The 27034-nt window shown below is 47.3% G+C and overlaps 1 protein-coding gene across 1 annotated transcript in view; it reads right to left on the reverse strand.

Annotated features, from left to right (window-relative positions):
- The window catches only part of NPC1 (NPC intracellular cholesterol transporter 1), a 132271-nt gene that overhangs the window by 1546 nt on the left and 103691 nt on the right, over nucleotides 1-27034 (reverse strand). The window contains exons 19-24 of the mRNA XM_063923594.1: nucleotides 26577-26692; nucleotides 25936-26065; nucleotides 23941-24141; nucleotides 23422-23653; nucleotides 9804-9917; nucleotides 6987-7149 (exon numbers count right to left, since the gene is read on the reverse strand). Of these exons, the coding sequence (XP_063779664.1) occupies nucleotides 6987-7149; nucleotides 9804-9917; nucleotides 23422-23653; nucleotides 23941-24141; nucleotides 25936-26065; nucleotides 26577-26692 (956 nt within the window). The remainder of the gene's footprint in view (nucleotides 1-6986; nucleotides 7150-9803; nucleotides 9918-23421; nucleotides 23654-23940; nucleotides 24142-25935; nucleotides 26066-26576; nucleotides 26693-27034) is intronic.

A 27034-nucleotide genomic window follows, 5' to 3' on the forward strand; every position in this document is an offset into this window, starting at 1 on the left:
AGACTAGTCCAAAGGAGCCAGTGCACTTTAAATGTCTTCAACTGGGTGTGCTGGCTCCTCCCCTAGGTCAGTTATAGGTAAAACAGTGCCCGAAGGAGAATGACATACTTGAGAGAAAGAATATAACAACAAAAAGTGTGGTGAGATTTACACACCAGCACACCAACATATAACCTAGCCAGCAACGCCTGGTAACATTAACAGCAACAGCTGAACAGGAACACATAACAGAGAACCTGCAGAAAGTCAAGACACTGAGGCGGGCGCCCAATATCCCTTATGGACTACGAGAAAAGGATTTACCGGTAGGTATTTAAAATCCTATTTTCTCTAGCATCCATAAGGGATATTGGGGACATAATTAGTATGATGGGGATGTCCCAAAACTTCCAGAACGGGCAGGAACATGCAGAGACATCTGCAGCACCGCCTGCCCAAACTGAGTATCCTCTTTGGCAAGGGTATCAAACTTGTAGAACTTCACAAAGGTGTTCTTCCCCGACCAGGTAGCAGCTCGGCATAGTTGCAAGGCCGAGACTCCACGGGCAGCCGCCCAGGAAGAGCCCACCGATCTGGTAGAGTGGGCCTTCAGAGACTGTGGAACAGATAAGGCTGCCCACGCATAGGCCTGTTGGATAGTAAGCCTAATCCAATGCGCAATGGACTGCTATGAGGCAGGGCAACACTTTTTCTGTGCATCATACAGCATGAACAAGGAGTCCGTCTTTCTGATCCGAGCAGTCCTCTTGACATAGATTTTCAAGGCTCGCACCGCATCCAATGCCTCCGGAGGAGCAGAAGTGCCAGAACTGAACGGAATCACAATAGGTTGATTCAAGTGAAACGCGGAGACCACCTTCGGCAGGAACTGCTGTCTAGTCCTGAGCTCCGCTCTGTTCTCGTAAAAGACCAAGTACGGACTTTTGCACGACAAGGCCCCCAATTCTGAGCCACACCTAGCAGAAGCCAGGGCCAGTAACATCACAGTTTTCCACATGAGGTACTTATCTTCTACCGTCGTCAGAGGTTCAAACCAGAAGGACTGTAGAAAGCGTAACACTACATCCAGATCCCAAGGTGCCGTAGGCGGCACGAATAGATTGTATGTGAAGCACCCCTTGCTAGAAGGTCTGAACTTCCGGCAAGAGAGCCAACTTCTTCTGGAAGAAGATGAAAAGAGCCGAAATCTGGACCTTAATGGATCCCAGACATGAGCCTTTATCCACTCCAGCCTGCAGGAACCGTAGAAACCTTCCCAAGTGGAATTCTGCAGAGGGATATGTGCGTTCCTCGCACCAAGAGACATATCTCCGCCAGACATGATGATAGTGTTTGACGTCACAGGTTTTCTGGCTTGCACCATAGTGGCAATGACCTTTTTGAAAGCCCTTTGTGAGCTAGGATGTTCCGCTCAACTTCCATGCCATCAAATGAAGCCGCCGTAAGTCCGGGTAGACAAACGGTCCTTGTTGAAGAAGATCCCTTCTTAGAGGTAGAGGCCAAGGGTCCTCTACGGACATGTTCAGAAAAGCCATGTACCACGCTCTTTGGGGCCAATCCAGGGCAATCAAGATTGCTCTCACTCTTTGATGCCTGATCCGCTTGAGCATCCTTGGGATCAGCGGAAATGGAGGAAATAGGTAGACCAGCTGGTAAGGCCAAGGTGATGTCAGCGCATCCACTACGCTCGCCTGAGGGTCCCTGGTACGTGAGCAATAACAGTGAAGCTTCTTGTTGAGGCGAGAGGCCATCAAGTCGATCTGTGGGTATCCCCACCTGTCGATCTGTTGAAACACCTGAGGGTGTAGTCCCCACTCCCCCGGGTGGAGGGCGTGGCGACTTAGGAAGTTCGCTTCCCAGTTGTCCACTCCCGGAATGAAGATCGAGGACAGTGCTCTTGCATTTCTTTCTGCCCAGAGGAGTATTCTTGACACTTCTCACATGCAGGCCCTGCTTTTTGTCCCTCCTTGTCGATTGATGTTGTCCGACTGCACCTGGATCACCTGATCCCGGAGTAGAGGGGATGCCTGAATCAGAGCATTGTAGATAGCCCGAAGTTCCAGAATGTTGATCGGAAGTAGGGCCTCTGGGGCAGGCCACCTGCCCTGAAACTGCGCCCTCTGGGTGACAGCTCCCCATCCTCTCAAACTCGCATCCGTCGTGAGGAGGATCCAATCCTGAATCCCAAAGTGTCGACCTTCCAGTAGGTTGGAAGACTGTAGCCACCACAGGAGAGAAATCCTGGCCTGGGGTGACAGCCGAATCATCCGGTGCATCTGAAGATGTGAACTGGACCACTTGTTTAGGATGTCCAATTGGAAAGGTCTGGCATGAAACCTCCCGAATTGTATCGCCTCGTACGAGGCCACCATCTTTCCTAACAATTTTATGCAAAGCTGAATGGATACACGAGCAGGTCAGAGAACCATGCGAACCAATTCTTGAAGTGATCTCACTTTGTCCTCTGGGAGGAACATTTTCTGTGCTACAGTATCCAGTAGCATCCCCAGAAACAGGAGCCGCTGAGACGATTCCAGGTGGGACTTCTGCAGAGGATCCACCCGTGGCGAGACAGAAGTTGGATAGTGCGATCTATATGGAGCAGTAGAAGCTCCCTGGAACTCGCTTTTATCAGGAGATTATCCAGGAAGGGAATCACGTTGACCCCCTGGACCCTGAGCTGAAACATCTCCACCATCACCTTCGTAAACACCCTCGGAGCTGTAGACAGGCCGAAGGGTAACGCCTGAAACTGGTAGTGATCGTTCAGTATGGCGGACTGCAGATAAGCCTAATGAGGGGCCAAATTGGGATATGGAGGTAAGCGTCCTTGATATCCAGGGACACAAAGAATTCCTGTGGCTCAAGGCCTGCGATCACCGCTCTCAAAGATTCCATCTTGAATTTGAAAACCTTCAGGTAAGGATTCAAGGACTTCAGATTCAGAATGGGTCTCACCGACCCGTCTGGTTTTGGAACCACGAACATACTGGAGTAACAACCTTGTTCTTGTTGTTGTAGGGGTACTGGAACACTGACCTGGGTCTGGACCAACTTGTTGATGGCCAGTAGCAGCGTACCTCGCATATTTTCCAAAGCTGGTAAGCCTGATTTGAAAAATCGTTGGGGAGGAGCACCGTTGAACTCCAGCTAGTAACCCTGAGAGATAAGGTCCCTTACCCAAGCATCTTGGCAGGAACCGTCCCAGATGTGGCTGTAGTGACGTAACCGAGCTCCCACCACGAGGCGGGGTTATAGAGGAGGCGGCGCTGTGCATATTGGGAACAGTCAAAGCTTTGAGCCTGTTTGTGCCTCGGATCAAGATCCTACTCTACACCCCGATGTTAATCCTTGTGGAGCCCAATGTACCTCACAGAAAGAGATTTAACAACGGTAAGTTCTTACCATAAATCTCGTTATTCCTGGATCCCAGGTGCATCCTCCTCCAAGCCTAATTATACCCTCCAACTGTACCTTTTTGGCAGGTACAGTACCTTTTTTTTTTATGGTCTGTACCGATTTTTTGGCTCTCAAAACTTACATTGAAAGTATAGGAAAAGGGGCATTTGTACTGATTTTTGTGTGTAAAATGTTGGAGGGTATGCTGATGCATCCTCCAAATCTGGGTCCACAAGCACACCCTCATCCTTCAAGGAACCTGCAGCATCTGAATCTCCAGGATAAAGAACCGAAAGTCTAAAATGACCGCTTCTTAACAGCTGCAGATCTGGAGGATGCCAAAATCCTATAAATAGATGCAGACACCTTCCAATGTTACTGGGTCATAATGGCTCAGCTAAAGGATCAAACAGAAGGCGAGGGCCGTCTGAGAGAGTCAGTCCGTGTTGAATAACTTCTACAGTATCTGCAATTGCCTGAGCCATGTACTTAGCCCTATCCAGGATCAGACTCATCATCTAAATACCTGAAGGTCGGACCACAGCTTCCAGCTCACAGACTGTGCAGAGGCTCCTGGCTCTGTGCAACCCTTGGTTAATTTTGATCCATAAATGGAATAAGCATAAAATAATGTAACAGAAGAATTCTGCTTTACCAGTGGTGTTACGCAACTAAGAAAAACTGAAAATAATCTATAAACAAAGTAAAAAAAAAAAAAATCTGCCTAAATAGTGTAGGCAGATAAACTGAAACTAACGAAGCAACTGACATCTACCTAAATTCTAACAAAGAGTGCAGTAGAAAACCCCCCAAAACTGTAATAAATCAGTCCATACTATACTTTAGGAAACTACCCTTCAACAGAGGTAGGGTTAACAAACTAAACGTAGAAGTCTTAATCCCCACAGAAAGAAAGCAGTAGGGTTAACATAACACTATATTCAGCAGTGAGGTTAACAGCACTTATATACCAGCAGCCTCCTCCAGCTTGCCCTTCAGAGTCCAGACTGTTCCCTGCTGCCAAAGCCCGCCACGGAGGGATGTGGTAGAAGCCATCCACACAGCATTACTGGGAGAAAGGTGAGTAAGGTGCCAAAACACTGAAAACCCCTCTTTTGTGAGTGATAACTTTCTCTGCAGAGCAGCAGCATCAACCGGTCACAGAATAACCGTGATACGGCCCTGTGTACGGTGAGTGTGTGAGTCGCAGCCCAGCTCTACCTCAGCGGTAGGCTGTGGCTGCCTTACCAGACTCAGGAGCTCCCCCTCTCCCCATCCCTGATAATTAGCGGGTTAACAGGTGCCGTGACCCTTACGGATTCTGCATGATAATGCCCGTTAACACACTACTTTAATGGGCGTTAACAAGGCCGTCAGGAGAGTACAATTGAATAGCTCCGGCCTTTAAAGTGCGAGTCTACCTCCCTTTTTCACCCTCAGTAATTGAGTCCTAGCCTTAACCTTTTAGTGCCTGTACTCCTGTGCCAGTCCTCTATCCATTTCTGAAGTGTTCCCCAGATTGGATGGAAGGTCATGAGGGAGTTGTTAGCGAAGGGTCAGGTGGAGCATATCAGTGAAGCGACTGAGTATGTAGGAAAAGCAACTAATGACATGGGACTGGGAGCAGGATAACAGGCTCAGCAGCTGCAGCAGCTTCAGACTTGATCATCTCTCAGACCATAGTGGAAATAGAGTTCCTTTCACTTGGTTAACTCTCCTAGACCGCAGAGAAGGGGTCATATCTGTTGGAGTCAGTTCTTTTCCCTTCATGGAGAGCTGCGTTCAGCTCTAAACCCTCTAACAAGCAGTCAGTATGATGGACAGGCTGTCTATTATTGAACTCCTGTGTTGGGAGCAAGTTGCATCATATCCTAAAACCCCAGGGAACAGGCAACTTGTCATGGCAGGGCTTCCCAGAGACAAAGTGTTTTGCTCCACAATGTCAGTCCCTAGTTTTGTCTGGAGTTACTAATACAGTCCCAGAACATCAGGCTTTTATTTACACCTCTTCCTAGTACCCTGGATGTTTACTTTTGTCCTATAGCTGAACCAGAATAACTAAACATAGGTTGCAGGCGGTCAAGTTGAAATCCCTGTGGTCCACCAAAAAGGACACTTATAAGTTCCACAGGACTTAAACCTAAGCAAATTCTGGGCCCTACTTTTTGTCCTGGCTACTGCACCAAGAGTTTTATTAGAGATCATGGCAGATATAACTAACTTTCTCAGAACTGTTGATCAAGGCAAACTATCCAGCCTAGCTGCAGCTCACATTCTGGACGCAGCCCAGACCTTGCAATCTCACAGTTTAATACCAAGATTCACCTAGATTCTATACTATATCTTCCTGGGACTTCTGCTCAGCCCTCATCAGCAGAGGGTTTTCTTAATAAAGGATAGCAATAAATGCTTGTTGAAGTGTGTTCTTCCATACGTGAACATCATGAGAAAGAGGTTTCCACCTTTGAGGCAATGCAGTTTGCACAGTTCCATTCACAGGTGCTGCAGACTAAGTGAATTTCACAATGGAACAATTGCTACCTCAAGGGTAGGTCTACCGCATTGCTGGTGGCTGAGAAGCTCACAAGTTCTCCATTTGGAACTGAATGATAGGAACACAGCCTTGACAGCTGCAGTCACTCTTCAGTCCAAGTTACAGGGACTTTGAACTCTAGTGTCAAAGCTCACAGTGGTTGTCAATGTTCTGGTCTGAAGACACCTGTTCTAGCAAGGAAAGGTTATCAACCCATAGCATGTGCCTTTGTAAATCGGCGGTAGGGCAAAGAGTTCCCTGACCATAAGTAAGGCCTACAGTATCAAGCATGGAAGGGGGGGAAGGGGGAAAGGGGGATCTTAATGTTCAGGCATCATAGCATTTTGATTCTGACATTGCACATCCTCCCATTACATTTTGCGTTCTTGGTTCTGTTCTATTTTTTTCTTGTTATAATTATTGTTCTTGTTGTTCTCTCTTCTCCTAGTTCTGCCCTTTGCAGATTGTTGAAAAAATAGGGAGTTTACCAGATACCTAATGGGGATATAGAGGAGGATGGGCTTACACCAGTAAATTCTAAGTGGCCAAGCTCTTGCCAATGTACTCTATGCCCACTGTTTCCCATCAGCTTCAGATACTAAAATCTCATTATATACCTCTATTAATGCATGAAAATGATAGATAAGGAATTGTTAAGTAACTTATACTGATAACTGTTCAACATCAGCTTGTGCTGACTTGGTGCAGTTCTGTTTCATAGAAAGGGAAATAATTTGGTATATGTTTGATTAATATATTGCCAAGCCAGCATAATTATAGACAGTTTACACTTTAACTACTGATACATTGTGATAAGGTTATGGCTTTCTCCATAATAACGCAACTATTGTGAATCTGAAATGTATAAAGAACCATATTCAACTCATCTTTGAGATCCACAAAAATTAAATGTTTGGTTTATTATTTACAATATAAATATCTTCAGGGGGGAAAAAGCAAACTGAATGTTTAGCATTATCAAGCTTTTCTAATTGTACATGTAATTTCTGTTAGTCATCATCATCATCGTTATCATCAGTAACCCCACACTCACCTACGTAACTAAGAAGAACTGGTAGAAATATTAGACCGTGGGCAGCCCCCAGAAGCACCATAGACAAATACATCCGGAAGTAAAAAACCTTGAATATCTGAGACTTGGACAAGCCCAACACACCAATGCCTACAAACTTTGTCAGGGTGATTCCACTGAATACCTACAAAACAAAACAATGTGAGATCAGTACTACTTTCTGTGCAGTCATATGGATATTAAATGGACTAATACATATACAAAAATGAGCCCCTGGAGTGGTACCCTTTACTGTACCAGTGTAATGACCCTGCCCATTATAATATACCTCTCTCTACCACCAAGTGTTGTGAATGTGATGACTGCTGTACCCCTGCTTCCGGCTATAGGAGCTCACAGCACTGTAAAGGTGCATACACACTGAGCGCTTTTCCCCCCTGCCCAGCGATATCAGCGGGGGTATGCGGATTTCTATAGCAGGATGCTATGGAAAGCCGCTCACCCCGCCGTTCATCTACTGGTAATACCAGTAGATGAACGGCGCCCGCTGGCGATGAAGCGCTCATCGCTTATGCATACACACTAGACGGTTTTGAGCTGAAAGCCCATACCCCTTAAGAGGGAGTCCAGCCTATCCTGAGTGCTCTGTGGGGGTAGCAGGATAGACATGTATTTAGAATGTGTACAGTCCTTTTAATAATGCACCTATGACCTACACACGCAACAAAGCAGCCTTATTGTTTGCTGAACCAATATCCATATCAAGGCCACTGACATTACTGGGACACCATTCCATTCCAGGGAACTAGGACTCTACATTTTGTTACTTAAACCAGTTGTGACCTTTACAGCATTGTAAAAATGTGCTGGAAGTTCTTTTCATAGCCACTAGGAGCAAAAGTGAACTTGTATGGTGTGTTGTGACAAAACTGCTGTATGTATGTGTATATATATATATATATATATATACACACATATATATACACACACACATACACTTATATATGTGTATATATATATATATATAAAGTAGGGCTGGGCAAGTTAACGCGTTAATATCGCGTTAACGCATTAACTAATTAATGCCGATAATTATTTTAACGCCGACAATCAACCTCTGAAGAAACGACCGGGCTTTGTGGTCGAGAACCGCGTCAGGATACGGGGACGCCATTCCCCTTTCAGTCACCACACAGTCAGGATCTACCAGCTACCACCGAGTGGTTTGAATAATCCATCCCAGAGCCGGCTGCACCGACCGGTAAGACGGAGATTGCGGTACTGCAGAATGCTCATCACCGCAAAGCATTCACAGCACGTCCACCCGAGCCGCTTGCCTTGGCTCTCCTGTTTCACAGAGCCGCTTGCACCGGCTTCATAAAACGGCTTACGGAAATTAGGATCACTTACTCATCGGGAGGCTGTTACAGCACCCAGGGCCGTCTTAACAGCAGTGTAGGCCCCTGGGCACAGTAATGCACTGGGGCCCCTACCCATCCTCCGGCGGTAGGGATGGGGGGTGCTATCAGCACAGCTTTGATGTCCCGCGGACGGTAGGGGATGTTCTATCTTCCGCTCAGCATGTAGGACCTGGAACAGTAATTTCTGCTAATTACTCCTTTACTGCACAGATGGGGCTAAACTGTAGATGGAGGCATTGGGCTGAATATAGAAGCAATGGTACATGACTTCCAGAGTGGTAGGTGGTGTTTAATACGTAGGGGAGGGATGGAAGTGGAGTGGGCTTAATATTTATAATTTTCCGGTGGGAGGGCAGATTGCTTGACTGCTGATATCTCAAGTTCCTGAAAATATATTTCTTAGCATTGAATGGGATAAAGAACTAGAGAGTCCCACCTTTCAGAAGGTTCTGGGGACTTGGGGATCAGAGTTCAGGAGCCAGAGCAATCCACCAACGAAAATCTAAAACTGCATATTAGGCGTGTGGAGCTGGAGCGGGGACCAGCTTCTTGAAGGCTGATATCTGTCATTCAGGGCATAGTAGAGACAAGCTGCCTGTGTCTACTGAAAGGGGAGAGTCCCAGCTTTTGGATTATACCCTCAGAAATACTCTAAGTCAGACAAAACCCGAGATATCAGGCTGGGAAGAGAAATTAACAGGCTTGGTTGGGGACCACTGCTTTCAAGTCAGATATCTCCGGTTCCACAGGGCCGATTTTCAAAATTCTGGTACCCCTGGAAAGAGGGGACCCTCAGCTATCAGCCTAGGGCCCTTATATTCCTGGGGCCCTTGGGCAAGAGCCCATTGAGCCCATACGAAAAGACGGCCCTGACAGCACCTCCATCTGAGCCACCTGCACTGGTTCTCCTGCTATAGGGGACGTTTGTGCTAATCATTGTTCTACAGCTCGGAGGACGGAAGCAGCTGCACTATAGGTATCTATGTGGCACCATTTAAAGCACTGTGAGCCTATGTGTCATCTCCCCATTAAGGGAGTCTATATTGCTGGCCGGCATTTGTGAACATTATATTTATTTTTTACCAGGAACAGTATATATCAATTATATTTGTTTAGATCAATTATATTGGCATCATTGGGTATATATCAATTCACAGTATATATCAATTATATTTGCATCATTGGGCTTTTCAGGGCTGAGATACTATCTTACTTAAATGTTACATATTGTTACACCATCCGGAAACATTGTAACAATTTATGTGTAAAGCTACTTTGCTGATCCAGTTTTGCACATAACAATGTGATTAATCGCGATTAATCTGAGAAAATCATGCGATTAATCGCGATTAGAAATTTTAATCGTTGCCCCCACCACTAATATAAAGTCAAGTGCTTCTCAGATGTACCCACTTACCGAACTGCCCATATGTGCCAACGCATCCTTTGCACGCTGTACTCTATTTCCTTTTGTGCTGACTGAGAATGCTCGGGTCACATGACTGCAGAACTCCACAGAAATGCCACAACACTGCAGGGAAACGCAAAAGAATTACTGTGTGCATGCAAAAAATGAAGGAACAGTAAAAGTTCTAAAATATATAGGATTGCACATTTGCATTTGTTTTTACACTGATCCATTCTAAAAAAACAAACCTACTGAAAACTAACTGGTGATATAAAAACAATTAAGCATATTCGACATTACTTTTATAGCTATTTAAATTAACATACATGGCTAGACGGGTGTGGTATGGTATGCCAACGGCCGGCGACCAGCATACTGGCGCCGGAATCCCGACCGCCGGCATACCGACAGCTGGGCGAACGCAAATGAGCCCCTTGCGGGTTCGCTGTGCTCGACACGCTGCGGACACGGTGGCGCGCCACGCTATCTATTCTCCCTCCAGGGGGGTCGTGGACCACCAAGAGGGAGAAAAGATGTCGGTATGCTGGCGGTCGGGATTCTGGCGCCGGTATGCTGGTCGTCGGGAGCCCGGCCGCCGGCATACAGAAGACCACCCGGCCTGACACCCATCCGTAGTAGTTGCTACTCCGCCCTCTGTCCTAAGGTTAGTTCATCCTTGGTTTAACTGCAGGAAAATCTTCATACACTACTGTATAGGTAATTTAATCTAGCTGCAAGGTTTTATTGTTACTCTGGAGGCTGGATAGCACCTGATGCTCCCAGTGCGCAGACCTGGATGGCCCTAGTCTACAATTTATTCTTGGTTTCAGTCTCCCCAGCTCATAAACTGTATTAGTTCTCCTTATAGGAGGAAGGTACAAGAGGATCCCACACAATCTAGCAAAGCAAAGGTTAAAGGGAGGAGGTTTGCCAGTAGTAACCAGCACACTCAATTAGGATTCTGCTGGAGGTCCCTTCCATGTGTCCCCACAACTCACTGTATTTCACAAGTCTTTCCACTGACCTAGAACTAGTACATCTACCAATCACTGAAAAGAGGATTTTGGTACTTACCGATAAATCCATTTCTCTGAATCCTCTATGGGACACTGGAGTTCCTCTTAGACATTAGGGGGGTGTGAAGCTTGCAACCGGCGGTGTGGCACAATCTATAAAATTAGCATTGTCTGCACAGCCGGCTCCTCCCCCTTCACGCCCCTCATGCCTCAGTTTTGAAAATTTGACTGAGAGACGAGGACCCGATACGAGAGCACCCGGCGAGGAACCGAACCGTACAACATGCCAAACAGCATCTAAGAAACTTCTTTAACCGAAAAACCAACGCTGTTTGTACGAACTGTATGAACAAGAACTATGAACACAGCAGGATTGACAGCACAGAGGCGTGCGTCCAGTGTCCCCTAGAGGATTCAGAGAAATGGATTTATCGGTAAGTACCAAAATCCTCTTTTCTCTTTCATCCACTAGGGGACACTGGAGTTCCTCTTAGACATTAGGGGACGTCCCAAAGTTATCCCCCAGGGAGGGAGTGCTGTCTGTTGCCTGCAAAACCAAACGTCCGAACTTAGAATCCTCGGATGCAAAAGTATCAAACTTGTAAAATTTCGCGAACGTGTGGGCTGAGGACCACGTCGCCGCTCTGCAAAGTTGAGTAGTGGAAACACCTCTGGCAGGCACCCACCGATCGAGTGGTATGAGCACTCGTCCGTAAAGGAACCTGTTTACCACAGGAAATATAAGCTTGCCTAATGGCAAGTCTAATCCATCAAGACAGGGACTGCTTAGAAGCCGGCCAACCCTTCTTTGGTCCATCATAAAGGACGAACAAATGGTCTGACTTCCTGAAGGACGATGTAACTTGTACGTACACCCGCAAAGCTCGGACAACATCCAAGGACACATCCCCATCCGCTAGACACTTGAAAGATGGGACCACAATTGGTTGGTTTACGTGAAACCCCGAAACAACCTAGGAAGGAAATCTGCTCTTGTACGGAGTTCCGCCCGATCCTCATGAAAAATCAAAAAGGGACTCTTACACGATAAGGCTCCTAACTCCGAGACCCGCCTTGCCGAAGCTAAAGCTAGCAATAACGCTACCTTCCAAGAGAGATATCTTAGGTCTGTCCTTGGTAACGGCTCAAAAAGAGGTGATCTCAAAAAATCTAACACCAATTTTAAATCCCATGGTGCAGTGGGAATACGAAAAGGGGGCTGTATCCGTAGAACCCCCTGTAAAAAGGTTTGAACCTCTGGCAAGGATGCCAACCGTTGTTGAAAAAGAATGGAAAGAGCCGACACCTGAACCTTCAGAGATCCCAGCCGCAGACCTAAGTCTAGTCCGGCTTGAAGGAAAAGTAAAAGTCTGGATAAGTGGAAGGTCTTTGAATCCCATCCACGTCCCTGACACCAGTCTATGTATTTCTTCCAAATTCTGTAGTAACGCCCAGCTGTGACCGGCTTCCTAGCCGCAATCATTGTAGGAATAGCCATTCTAGGTATTCCTCTGTTCCTGAAGATCCGGGTTTCAACAGCCACGCCGTCAAACGCTGCTGTTCAAGTCTGGGTGAAAAAACGGTCCTTGAGACAGTAGGTGCTCTCTTTGAGGCAACCGCCAAGGGCCGTCCGACAACAACCCTTGTAGGTCCGAGTACCAACTACTGCGTGGTCAATCCGGTGCGATTAAAATCGCCCACACTCGTTCTCGTTTCAACCTCCTCAGTACCTTTGGTATGAGTGGGAAGGGTGGAAAGATGTAAACCATTTCGTAACACCAAGGACGCGTTACCGAGTTTACTCCTTCTGCTGCAGTATCCCTTGTCCTGGATACATATCTGGGCAGCTGGTGGTTCTGCCGCGACGCCATGAGGTTGACCTGCGGAAGGCCCCATCTCCTCACTACCGTGGATGAAGACACCACTCTCCCGGATGCATGTCGTGGCGACTGAGATAATCTGCTTCCCAGTTTTCTACACCTGGAATGAATACTGCCGAGAGGATGATGTTTCGCCTTTCCGCCCACAACAAAATCCTTGTTGCTTCCTTTAACGCCAGCTTGCTCTTCGTTCCCCCTTGACGGTTTATGCAAGTAGTCGTTGTGACAGTGTCCGACTGTATCCGTACGCAAGGACCCATGACTAGGTTTTCGGTCAAGAGAAGCGCGTTGTAAACTGCTCTTAGTTCGAGAGTGTTTATGGTTAATCTGCTCTCTTGTAACTGAAAGTTTTCTAAGACGGCACCCCAAACTCTGAGACTGACATCCGTTGTCAGGATCCTCCAATCCCAAATACCTAATCTCCTTCCTGCTGTGAGATTATTGTGTACCGATCACCATATTAAGTAGACTCGTACTTTCGGTTAAAGTCGGAGTATCCATGAAAAAGCAGCGCGAACCTGCTCTCTGAGCATTGAGGTTCATCTGGAATGGTCGGGAGTGTAGTCCTTCATAATGGAGAGCTTCGAACATACCTGAACCACCAACTTCCCTGGTTGGTGCTTTTTTTTTTTTTAAATAGAGTTTGTTTATTCAAAAAAAAAGGATCACAAATACAGACATTTCGTTAGACATGAGAAATTGAATAATACAGTACAGGCAATGCAACAGGTTATAACATACGTGATCTCGAAAAAGTAAAGTATATTAAATCACATATGCAATTTCTCCCATTTTATTACTACACTCACGTTGCAATATAAAAAGGAAAAGAAACATTCTAATGTCTGTAAACAGGTCAGAACTCTCATATTGAACATTTTAATTTTCTCCCCAATTATTTACCAATTACAACTCCAACTAGTAAGCCGGAACATAGCCTACCAAAATTTCTAGAACATAAAAAATATAAACAAAAAACGAAAACACAAATAAAAAAATAAAAAAAAATACCATCAAGAAGCAGTATTACAGTACAATTAGTGAGGTATATGAAGTAATGAAGAATGAGTAATATCACATCCTGGCCTTGTATGAACCCAGGACCACCTCCGCCCCCAGGGCGCAACACTCTCATAGCACAAGAGCAGGGGAGGAGTATACAGAAGTAATCCAAGGGGACCATATTTTCTCATATTTGTAAATAGCATTGTGTTTCATGTATACATAGCGGTCTTTAAGGAGAGTGTCATTAACCAGTGCCTTAAAGGCTGATATAGAAGGGCAAAGCGGGGCCATCCATAACCGTGCGATGCACACCTTGGCCAGGGCACAAATACTACGAGCATAAAGGCCCTCCCATCTGGACCCCGAAGCAGGACCCCCCATTCCCAGTACACAGAATCTCGAGGTCAACATACTCCCAGGCATCCCCGTATGCTCCAGAATCGACCTGACCCCAGACCAGAACACCTGAATGGACGGACACTCCCACACAAGGTGCCAAAAGGACCCCCCATCAGCCCCACATTTAGGGCAAACAGCTGTATTGTCGGCCCCAAACCTGGCCAATCGAGCCGGTGTTATATAGGATCTCTGCAAAATAAAAAGCTGTATTTGTTGAAATCGGAGAGACTTAGTCACCACAGCCAGGTATTCCAGGGCAAGCTCCCAGTCCTCCTCGCCTATGGGGCCCAAATCCCCCTCCCAGCGCTCTCGGAGCCCCGAGAGAGGGTCTGTGTGAAGTATCCCCAATAGGTACGAATATGTAAAAGAAATCACCCTAACCCGTCCCAGCGAGCTTAAAAAGGTCTTTATGGGGAAATGAAGGAGCGTCAGGGGTGAGTCCCGAAATTGCGATTGTAAGGCGTGTCGGAGTTGTAGGAATCTAAAAAAATGAGAATTAGGTAGACCAAATTCCTCCTTCAACTGCTGAAACGATTTCAGCGTATCATCACTGTACAATTGGGATATGGAGATAATGGAGTATGGAGCCCACACCACCCCGCCCTCAAGAGCCCCCAGCTCGGGTAGTGAAGTAGAGTGCCAGAGGGGAGTATCCGGGTCCAAGCCATCAAACCCAAGCATATTTTTCAGAGCTAGCCAGATCTTCATGGCCTGGAAGACAACAGGGGGAGAGTACCGAGAAACCCTCCCACTCAGCAAAACCTGCACCGGGGAGAGGCCCGGGTAGTAACACCGGAGAAATGCCCATTGTAAAGTACCGGCATCCCCGCCCTGAATCCAGGTACTAAGGTGAAACAACTGGGACGCAAAGTAGTACAACTGAAAGTTGGGTAGGGCTAAACCACCATCAGCCTTCAGCCTAGTGAGAGTATTCAGCTTTATCCTAGGCCTTTTGTTGGCCCATATTAAGGATGATAATATACCATTCAGTTTCCTAAAAAAGGACGGAAAGATATATACCGGGGATTGCAGGAGAATGTATAACAGTGTGGGTAGAATTATCATTTTAAATTAGACTAACCCTGCCAGTCACTGTCAACGGAAGCTTGCACCAAGCTCTCGACTTGCGTGTAATCAGTTGCGTCAGTGGGTCCAAGTTCAGGGGTATAAAATCAGAAGGGTTATTTGTGATTTGAATTCCGAGATATTTAAACTGACCCGTCCAGCATAGCGGCAAGGGGAGCTTCTGGGCAAAGGGTGGGGGGCCAATGACGGGCATAATGAATGACTTGGGCCAGTTGATACGGAGACCAGAAAAGCCGCCGAATTCCTCAATGACCTGCAACAGAACAGGCATGTCAACAACATAATCATGTAGGAATAACAGCAGGTCATCCGCATAAAGGGCGATCTTGTCAACGCAAAGGTCCGTGGTGATTCCCCCAATGTCCGGGTGTGTCCTAATCAGGCAGGCCAAAGGCTCTATGGCAATAGCAAATAGGGCAGGAGAGAGGGGGCACCCCTGTCTGGTACCCCGAGACAGGGTAAAGGAGGATGAAATATAACCATTTACCAAGATCCTGGCACGCGGATTTTGATATAGCAGTCTGATCCATTGTATGAAGTTAGGGCCGAAGCCCATACATTTCATAACTGCCCACAGGTAGGACCATTCAACGCTATCGAACGCCTTAGCCGCGTCCAAAGAGACCACGACCGAGTCCGAGGGGAAGGTATGTGGAGCTTGCAGAATAGTATACAGCCTGCGCAAATTAATAGACGTGGACATGCCTGGCATAAAGCCAGACTGGTCCTGATGTATTATGGACTTAATAACAGAGTTGAGCCGAACTGCCAGAATCTTTGCCAGGATCTTAGCATCAGTAGGAATAAGGGAGATTGGCCTATAGGACTCCAAGAGGCGGGGGTCCTTGCCGGGCTTCGGCAGCACTATAATAACAGCCTCGGACATTGAGGGGGGAAGTTGATTAGCAGCAAACGTGTCCGTGAACATGGTAAGCAACTTGGGGCCAAAGAACTCTATATGTGTTTTATAAAGCTCAGTGGGGATGCCATCACAGCCTGGAGATTTGCCACTGGGGGACATGCCCACTGCCGCAGACACCTCCTCCAGAGTCAAAGGTGCCTCCAGAAAACTGCAAGCCTCGAGGGGGAGTCTGGAGAGGGGCACACTATCCAAATATATGTCCAAGTCTGCCGCAGAGCACGTCAGGCGAGACTCATACAAATCCTTATAGTATGAAAGGAACAATTGCGCAATGTCTGGGGTGTTGTCTGCAATGGAGCCATCAGGACCAGACATCTGCATAACCGTAGACCCAGACCGGTCATAATGTACCAAGCGGGCTAACAAGCTTCCCAGTCTATCCGCCTGCATATACAAGTCAGTGGCCCGAAACAACAGGGAGCGCGCATTTTTATCTGAGAGGTGGGCCAGCCATGCCGCCTGAGCCGTCAGCCACCGCGTTTTAAGTGCAGAGGTGCCCTCTGCCAGATAACGGATCTCGAGGTCTCTAAACTCTGATTCAAGTGTCCTCTCCTTCTCCCTACATGACAATTTATGTGCAGCGATTTTACCGATCAGTGTACCGCGCAGGAAGGCTTTAAATGAGTCCCATATGACAGGAGCCGGGGCCGAGCCCACATTATCCGCAAAAAAAAACTCCCATTTTAATGTCAAGTCCGAGCAGTCACCCAACTGAGCCAACCAGGATGGATGTAACTTCCAATACGACTGTCCCCTCTGGCACTCCACCTCCAAAGATAACAGCAAGGGTGAATGGTCGCCTCATAGTGAACATCCAGAATTCTGGGCAGAAGCTCAGGGGAAACCAGGGCCAGATCGATTCTAGAGAATGAGCCATGTGTGCCGGAGAAGCACGAGAACTGTCTAAGTACGGGATTTCGTACCCTCCAGGCGTCTACCCACTGCATATTACTCAAAGTCTGCAAATTTAGACGGGGTACCCCCCGCCCCAAGAGCCGAAGGGGACTTCCACCTATCCAGGGAGACATCCAACACGTTGTTAAAGTCCCCTAAACAAATAACAGGGTTATGGGGAGAGGAGGCAATAAATGAGGCGGCTTTCTGCAAAACATCATATGAAAAAGGTGGGGGGACATAAACTGACAGCAGGAAAAAATTTCGAGAATTCAATTTGCATTCCAAGAACACAAGCCTACCACAAGGGTCAGTATTTACCGTAAGCAATTCAAACTGGACAGATCTTTTGATCATAACTGACACCCCTCGGGAAAAGGAGGAGTGAGAGGAATGATACGCCCATCCCACCATCCCACCCAAGGCCTGCGGAGCGACATCAGTCTATTACCTTCTAAATGAGTCTCGCTCAGACAAACAATGTCCGGGTCATATTTCCTGACCATTTGGAGTACCAGGGATCTCTTTACTTTATTATTGATACCCCGGACATTCCATGCCAAAAATTTCAAGGCAGGCATGGTACCCAAGTGGTTATCCGGGACATATCCCAGAAACACCGCACAGGGTGGTTAAGGGACCTCGGAATCAAAAACGCCTGCGCCCCTACCCGCCTACACCATACATTATCCCGAAGACAGCGTCGTCCGCAGACCCTGGGCCACAAGCCTATCCGGCCCAAACAGCACATCAATACCTCACATAGAAGAAAAAAATAAAAATATAGAAAACAATAAACTGAAGAAAAAAAAACAGAACCTGCATAGAAACCAACAATACCCAGACACCAACCCCCCTCCCCGTATACCTTCCCAAACAGCGGCATACACATATCCCTAACAAACCCAACCCTGGAGATCCAAGTGACTACGGCAAACTAATGCGTAGCGTAAGAACCTAGAGTCCCGATACAAAAAGAAACCCCAGAGGTATGTAACACAACGCAACAAAGTCCAGAACCACCGTAACAAGGGGGTGCTCCCCGGACATATACTTGCGTGTAGAAGGCCCAGGTAGGAGGAAGATCAGGATATCAGTCCGGAGCAAGTTGACTGTTGCCTGGAGCGTATCTGATCAGCCAGGCCGCCGCCTCCCGTGGAGAGCTGAAGAACTTGGTTTCCCCGTCTGCGACCACCCGCAATCTGGAGGGGAACAACATCGAGTAGGGAAGATTCAGGTCACGTAGACGCCGTTTAATGGGCAGAAACTGGGTCCGGTCTTTCTGGACGTCAGCTGCAAAATCTGGGAACGCCGACACCCGAACACCATTCCGAAGCAGGGGGCCCTTCGTGCGACCCAGGCGCAACACAGAGTCTCGGTCCTTATAATGTAGAAATTTGGCAATGAAAGTTTGTGGTGGGGCTCCTGGAGGTAAAGGCCGGAAAGGAACCCTGTGGGCCCACTCCACCGCAAACTGGGAGGTGAAGGATTCCGCACCATACGCCTCTTTGAGCCAGGATTCCAAGAAATCTTCAGGGTTTGCCCCCTCTTCCCTTTCAGACAGGTCCACAAACCGCACATTGTTTCTACGGAGGCGCCCCTCCATATCCAGAAGCTTGGTCTGTATTGTTGAAACTTGCTGAGAGACCGCCGACACGGATTGCTTTAGGGGGACACAGAGATCCTCCAGATTGGAGACCCGCGTCTCGGCCTCCCCCACTCTCTCCCGGATTCTCTGGACATCCTGACGTAGTAAAGAAAGATCGCACTGCACCTTCTCCATTTTGTCTGACAAGCGTTGTTCGCTGCCCGCAATCGCCTCCAGTACCTGCTGAATGGACGGAGCGGGGGGCTGCACAGTCGCGCCCGAGTCGGCCCCAGCCAGGGGATCAGGGTGGGTGGGAGAGGATGCTTTAGGAGATGGCTGCACCGGCTGGGTGGCGGACTGGCGGGCAAACTTCTCCAACTTGGCCGCAGCCGCGCTTTGACCGCCTTTCACCATATTAGCGCGCTGAGATCACCAACCGGGCACAACACGGATCCAATCGGGCTCAGCCGGCTCGCAGGTCCCAAGTATTCAGTGCCAGAGGGCCCAACAGAGAGCGGGCGATGTAGTATCAAATGCGCCCCAAGAACAGTGGTAACTAGGAGGGGTGAGCCAGGAGGTCCCAGGGATACAGGGCAGAGGACCAAGGCAATGTGTGAAGGCAGGATAATAGGGAGCCGGGCAGCACGCCCAGAGGCACTACAATCTGTCCCACAGTCTCAGTGCAGGATAATATAATATGAGGGGAGGAAGCTGCTTCCAAGATGGCCACCGGGCCCACAGCCTCCCCCCACCCCCAGCAGCTCAGCCCAGCACAGAAATCCCAGGCAAGGGGCAGTGGAATACAGTATCCCCGGATATTAGGGGGTGCCGCGTACTCCAAACAATGTGACTTGCGGGGTGTTTCGCCGCGGGGACGCGCCCGCGTGCACCCGCGGCAGTGCGGCTATGCGCCGCCAAACCCGAGGCCGGGGATGCTCCTGCGGCCCAGGCCGGAAACTCGAGCGGCAGCCGGCGCGGACAGAGAGCACTCTGCAGAGACAGCCGGGGGACGTTCACCGCTGCCCCGAGCGCTCAGCAGGCAGGATATGCGGCACAGGCTCCGGAACAGGGGCCAGGAGAGGTATAAGGATCAATTAGCCGGGGAGCTCCCGTGCTCTGCTGCCTACCCGGATGCCGTCGTGGCCACGCCCCCCCCCTGGTTGGTGCTTTAGGCATGTTGTTTAAATCCCCTACCAGGGTATTATGCAGCGCTTTCCCCCTTTAAATTAGGAAGAAAAAGGCTGTAAGAGATGACAGAAGCGAAAGTATCGGACCCGGCTGGAATTACTGTTCCTTTCCTTACACAAAAAAAGGAACAGGACACATTGATAAATAAAAAATAAAAATGTAAACACCAGCCGACATGCAACTCTCACACTTCAACTGTAACACAGTTCGATGGCAGAGTTGGCTTCACTTGCTTCCTCGTATTTTCAGTAGGATCTTTGCACTAGAATTCCTTTGAAAATAAATAAATCATTCATATTATATCACAGGAGATCCTCAGACTCTGACAAGAAATCTTTAAATTTCACAGTGTCCAAGATGAGACCTAGTAAGTGAATCCGTAGCGTTGGAATGAGGTTGGATTTCTAGAAGTTCACTATCCACCCGCGTAGAATGAGAAATCGTGTAAAAGTATCTGTAGTGGTACTTGAACCCAGGCCTCTACAGTTGGGTAAGCAGGGGATTAGTGTGCTGAGCCACACTGTCCTGTTGATGTCTGAGCATCCCTTATCATCCTCTCTGGAGAGGAAGCCGTGATCCGAAGATCGCCTATACAAGGTATTATCGTCCCAATTTTGCACCCATGACCGCCATGATCTTCGTGAAGGTCCTTGGGGCTGATGACAGGCCGAATGGTAGAATTCTGAATTGGTAATGATCCCTCAGCAGTGTAACCTTAGGTAAGCCTGGTGGGGAGACCAAATAGGGATATGCAGGTATCCTTGGACACCACTAACTCATATTGAATTTGTAAACCCTTAGAAACTGGTTTAAAAATTTTTAATTGAGTATCGGCCTGACCGTTCCGTCCGGCTTTGGCACGACCAAAAGACTGGAACAGAACCCCGGGCCCCTCTGAGAAGCGGGAACTGGAACAATGACCTCTGACCGTAGTAATTTCTGAATTGCCGTCAGCAGTGCTTCTGTCTTCTGAGGGCACCGAGGTAAACCCGTTGTCCCTGTGAGATTATGTTGTTTATCTAACAGTCTGGTGAGGTGTTGGCCCCTATGTCCTGAAAACCTCCAGACGTGCGCCCACCAGGGGGCACCCCAGGTGAGCTCGGAGACCGTCATGGCACGGTCTTGTCAGCAGGTTTCTTCTGCTTTCTGGCTGTTGCCCGTGAGCGGCCTCTACCTCTGCCCCCACGTGCCGGCGGCCGAAACCTCTTCCTCGGGCTCGAAGGGCCTGAGATCTGAATGAATTAAACATTGGACCCGAAAAACCTCTCTTAACCTGTGGAATGGTTCTTGTTTGTCATTCACTGAGCCATAAAATCCGTCCAGCCGATATGGCCGATGTGGAGATACGCGATGCAATCCTGCTAGCCTCCTTTGAGGCCTGACACAAGGATAAAGCAGATCTCGATGTGCTCCGCCAGTTGGGTAATCTTCTTCCAAGCTATTTTCCTCCTTAATAGCCTGTACAATACGGCTCGGCCATGCTCGCCTGGCCTTGTTAACCCCAGCACAGATGAGCGTAGGTCTCTCCTAGTGAGGCATCTACTGCCGGCGGAGTCTCCCATCTATCCGTTACCCCTTTAGGTAAACAGTAAGTCACTTGAAACAGTCTTGGAAATTGAAAGAGTTTGTCAAGTTGTTTCCAAGCCTCCTCCCTCTGAGATTGGAGGGATTTAGGAATAGGAAACACTGTTGAACGCACCCTTTGGGATTCGAACAATTTGAATCCTTCTGGCTCCGTTACTTCTTCTACCTTAGAGTTTAGGCGTATCTAAGGTAGATTCAATTGACTCACCTTTCCGGTATATATATATATGGGAAGAGTTATGTTAACTGCCCTGCGCACATTCGTTTCTGCATGTGCGGGTGGCGTTAACTTAATGAGAAATGCCCTCGTCTTAGAGAATCCCGCAGCCCATTCCGATTGCTGCTTGTGATTCTTGACCTAGCCGGAGTACAGCTCCCAGGTAGCGCGTCCTTGTCCAAGCAGGAGACGCACCCCTGGAGCTGCCAACCCGCGCGCTCTTCCTGTTACATTTCGTACAAACATAACAGGTCTCTGGCTACTATCGCCTCCTGGTTGGTGCTTTAGGCATGTTGTTTAAATCCCCTACCAGGGTATTATGCAGCGCTTTCCCCCTTTAAATTAGGAAGAGAAAGGCTGTAAAAGATGACGGAAGCGAAGGTATCGGACCCGGCTGGAATTTTTTTTTTTTTTTACTGTTCCCTTCCTTACACAGAAAAAGGAACAGGACACATTGATAAAAATAAAAATGTAAACACCAGCCGACATGCAGCCCTCACACTGCAACTGTAAAGCAGCTAGACGGCAGAGTTGGCTTCACTTGCTTCCTCGTATTTTCAGTAGGATCTTTGCACTAGAATTCCTTTGAAAATAAATCAATTATTCATATTATATCACAGGAGATCCTCATAGTATTCTTTATATAAACTTTCACCAGGAGAGGGTGCTGTTAGTACACATAGGAATTACTTGCGACTATAGGGGGAGGCTTCAATGTACCTTGGCGCCTGTTGTGATTTTAAGATGGCCGCCACTGCAAAATACTGGACACGTCATTGAGGAAGGGGATCTTGTCCCCACATCTAGCAGCATAGTAAAATTCGGGCCGTACAAGAGGCCTCCTTTTGCACCCACCTGGGCATTCAGTGCCTGCCCGCAGCTGAGTAAATCTCCTCAGCTGCGCGCTCACTGCCACGTCTCTCCCCCGCTCCCTGCCTCCGGCGGCTGAGTGTGATCTCCCGCTGGCCGGCGCGCGCTGGGACCGCTCTGATCAGGTCCCGGAGCGGCGCCTCCCTGTTGATAGGGGAGACTTGCGCTGCGGAAGGGATCCCGGCCGCCTCACATTGCTGTGTTGTCCGGCGCGCCGCTGCGGGGTCTGACTAGTATAAATGTTTAACGCTTTAAAACACAATCATACATCATATGCTAGTGTGCTGCTGTGACGTTTGGATATGCTAGCACCCAGCTGGTGCCCCGGTAAGACAGACAGGCTACTCACAGGGAATTTAGCTCTGTAAGGGAGCTGTGCTAACTGGCCCTTATAACAACCAGTACTCACAGACCAGATGATTTGAAGAGGATCTCCTGTGAGAGATGCAGATCCCTTCAAAAGGGATCTTTGTCTGCTCAGTATTATTAGGCTTTGTCCCCCTTTTCCTAGGGAGACGCAGCACTCTGTCCTGTCGAACGATGCAGGTCCCTTCAATAGGGATCTTTGTCACAAATCCGTGGCTTTTTGTCTCGCTTTTCATTAGGGTGACGCAGCCCATATCAAGAAAAAAAAAATTCAAAAGAAAACAAAAGAAAATTTAGTCAGGAGCTTAGTTGCTCCACGTGCTGTACCTCCAGCACAATTTTCAAAACTGAGGCATGAGGGGCGTGAAGGGGGAGGAGCCGGCTGTGCAGACAATGCTAATTTTTTAGATTGTGCCACACCTCCGGTTGCAAGCTTCACACCCCCCTAATGTCTAAGAGGAACTCCAGTGTCCCCTAGTGGATGAAAGAGAAAAGGGGGATTTGGCCATAATATTATTTATATAAAGAAAACAACTACAGGAATCTACATATGGCTGCTGCAGTAGAACGCAGGGTTTTACTTATGTGTTAATATGAAGCCCAATAACTCACCATAACTAAATTCACCAGAGAAACGGCGTTTAGGCTGATGCTCCACAACCACATGACTCCAAACATGTTGACAAGAATCATGGATATGGTGACACACATCAGGATTGCCGACCAAATCTCAAAGCCCAGCAGGATGACTGCCACAAAGAATATGGCAGCCAGTGACAAGCAAAGGTTGAACACTGTATCATCCACGATAGTTAAATACTGCTCGTAAAACACATAGAAAACACTGTAAAGGATGAAGAAGACACAAATATTACATCTCCTGTGATGGAATCAAATTCAGTAACAGTTCACATGCAGGGACAGTTATATACAGTATAACAGATAGCATTCAGGGCACCTCACACATCTATAGCCACCTCCAAGCTTAAGGCAAAAATGAGATGCCATTAATGGGAAGGAGAAATGTTCTGGTTAAAATGGGCCGTGTGCACAAGTGAGCCATGTTCTGGCCAATTACACCGCCTGTTATCACTTTAATGCAAACTGAATACGTGCAGACACAGAAATTACCTGTAAGCAAAGATGCTGTAATTCTTGCTGTGCACGTCCATGCTGTCCGTAATATTTTCTGCTATCATCCGAGCTTTGCGTAAGGCATCAATGAAGTCTGAGGAGTTATGCAGCACTGTGTGGTAGGTCATGAAGTAACTGGCTCCCACTTCAGTGTTGTTGTCGATAAGGTCAACAGCAGAGCTATACGCTGCATGCCCGCTAAAATGACACATAAGTAGTTAGTGACGCCTCTGGCTCATAACGTACACATGCCACGTAAGGACTTAGAAAAAGACAGAAAAAAATAAACATGTTACTTAAAGGTCTCTTTCTGATCCCCACCCTAGACAATTATTAGTTCCAACGTCTACAATACTTCAGGAAAAGAACAGCAGCTTTAATGGAACATCTACCACAGTACAGTGTTACCTTACATATTCTCCGAGATCTTAGAAAAGAGAAACAAGCCAGTTGGAAAGGGCTTCTATCAGCATTACACAAAACAGACCCTAAAATGACCGAATCGCATGTTGGCAAGTAATACTGCAACATACAAACAGCTTTCCAAATATTCTTACTATTATAAACCAGGACTATAAAAATTGCATGTCACCAGTTTAAGGACTGTACTATTTTGTGAAACCATTAGGTATTTTATTAAAACAGAAAAAGGCTAATAATTGCTGCTACTCAAAGAGCGTGTCCATATACAAAGCAACAATCACCTAGTGCCTCCTACTACAGTCACGGTGGAGCGAGGCAATGAAGGTGCAATAAGGAGGAGAATTATGTAGACGTACTGGGGAAGATGTACTAAGCCTGAAAAGTGATAAATATCACTGTGATAAAGCACCAGCCAATCGTCTCCTAACTGACATATCACAGGCTGTGTTTGAAAAATGACAGTTAGGAGCCGATTGGCTGGTGCTTTATCACAGTGATATTTATCACTTTTCAGGCTTAGTACATCTGGCCCACTGTATGTATATTCTAAGAGTCATGCACTAAAAACAGAAATACATTTGAGTCGCACGCTTTCTGAATAAGTGAGTGGCATTAGTGACCCAAGCAAGCAAAAAAGACTTATACCCCTTTCACATCGCACTAAAAACCCAGTATCGACACGGCATATTGCCGTGTCGAAACGGGTCAGTGTGCGATGTGAAAGCTTCTTTTCAGAATTAGCGGGTCGCCTGACCCGGTAATTCAACCCGGTAAAAAAGAAGGGTTATTACCGGGTTGATTACCGGGTCAGGCGCAGTGTGAATGGGAGCCGTTCCGATGCGACACGGCTCCCATTCACAGCATAGGGAGAGGCGGCGCAGGAGATGAGCTCATCTCCCAGCGCCGCCTCCACCCCCGCCCCTGCTGCGCCCTCCGCTGCTATGGCAACCGACCCAGTATATTGCCGGGTCGGAAAGCCAGCAACGGAGCGCAAATGCCGGATCCCACCCGGTAAGTACACGTTTCTCTTACCGGGTAGAATCCGGCATTTGCGATCTGAATGCAGCATCAAAGGGTTCTGGTATGGGTCACTAGGTTGACGACACGTATGTCGATAGTCATTAGGTCGACCACTATTGATCGACATGCAGTAGGTCGACATGGTCACTAGGTCGACAAGGAAAAGGTCGACATTGAAAAAGGTTGACATGAGTTGTTGTTTTTTTACTGTTTTTGGTGTCATTGTCTTCGTAAAGTAACGGGGAACCCCAATTAGTGCACCGTGTTACCGTTCCGAATTGTAGTCCACGTGGATCATAAAGTATAAAAAAGTTTAAAAAAAAATTAAAAAAGTTAACTCATGTCGACCTTTTTCAATGTCGACCTAGTAAATGTCGACCTATTGACCATGTTGACATAAGGCATGTCGACCAATAGTGCTCAACCTAACGACTGACTACCTAAGTGCTGTCGACTTGACTGTATCCCACGGGTTCTATCCTCCGTGTTTTCCACCCCACAGGATTCACTTTGGTTTTTGGCATGAAGCTACTGCCATTAGAAACTTACCCTTTACCACACTGGGGGTTCGGGTTATCAGTGAGAAACATCGGCAGGAATTTCATAAACTCCTCTCCCACCGGCTTCCGTTTCCCTGCTGGAGTGTATGGGCGACAGCGCTCACACGATGGATCCACAACTACGGCAATGAGACAGAAGAGGTTACATGCTAAACATTTTACCCTAATTGCCATATTCTGCCCTTTTGCAATATAAAACCACTATTGAATTCCTCATGTATTGCCTCTTTTGGATCTGGTATGTTATGTTATGTCCACAGTCAAAATGTTGTCATGGACTTATGTCAACATGTAATGTGTCAAAATACAGAAATGTCGGCATGTGCATTATGCCAACAGTCACAATGTCGAAAGAGCATTTTTTTCACTACTTTACTCTAATCATTGTATTAAAACATACTGTTGGCACTGTGACCGTCGACCTTTTCTCTCATATGTGAAATATTTCACCTCATGCTATTTGGTTTATCTATTTCAAACTGTGCCTCTAACAATACATCAAGTCAGCAACTCAAATGTTCTTATTTTAAAATCTACCACATCTGTTACACAGCAGGCAATCAGTGTGGCTATGGGGACTGGAAGACATACTACATTGCTTCTAACTATAAGTAAGTGAAGGCTCATTACCTGAGGCATTGCAGAACTGTTGTGTTGTATTATACACTCGGCAACATGTAGACTGGGGCTTCACCCAATCAAAGTAATCATCAAGCCAGGAGGAAGGGGCATACCCAATTTTTGTGCTAGAACCAGAGGAAAGACATTAGAGGACATTATCAACAATACATGCACTGAGCTACTACATTGTGTGTAGTACCTCATACATCAACACTTCTTAAGAAAGTAAAGGAACAAGTGGATAAAAAAAGGCGAGCTTTCAAAGTATTTAAGTCTGATGGGAAGATGGAATAATTCAAGTACAAACGGCTTTGGAAATTTTGTTTACAGGGAATGTAACAAAAAATGCAAAAAAGAAATCGGAGCAGCCAAAATAGAAAAATTAAAAACAAATTGCAAAGGAGAGTAAAACAAACCCCAAAAAGTTCTTTAAATATATAAACGGTAAAAGGTTAAAAAAGGAGAAT

This window comes from Pseudophryne corroboree, chromosome 5 (genome assembly GCF_028390025.1).
Source record: "Pseudophryne corroboree isolate aPseCor3 chromosome 5, aPseCor3.hap2, whole genome shotgun sequence".
NCBI classification, from domain to species: domain Eukaryota; kingdom Metazoa; phylum Chordata; class Amphibia; order Anura; family Myobatrachidae; genus Pseudophryne; species Pseudophryne corroboree.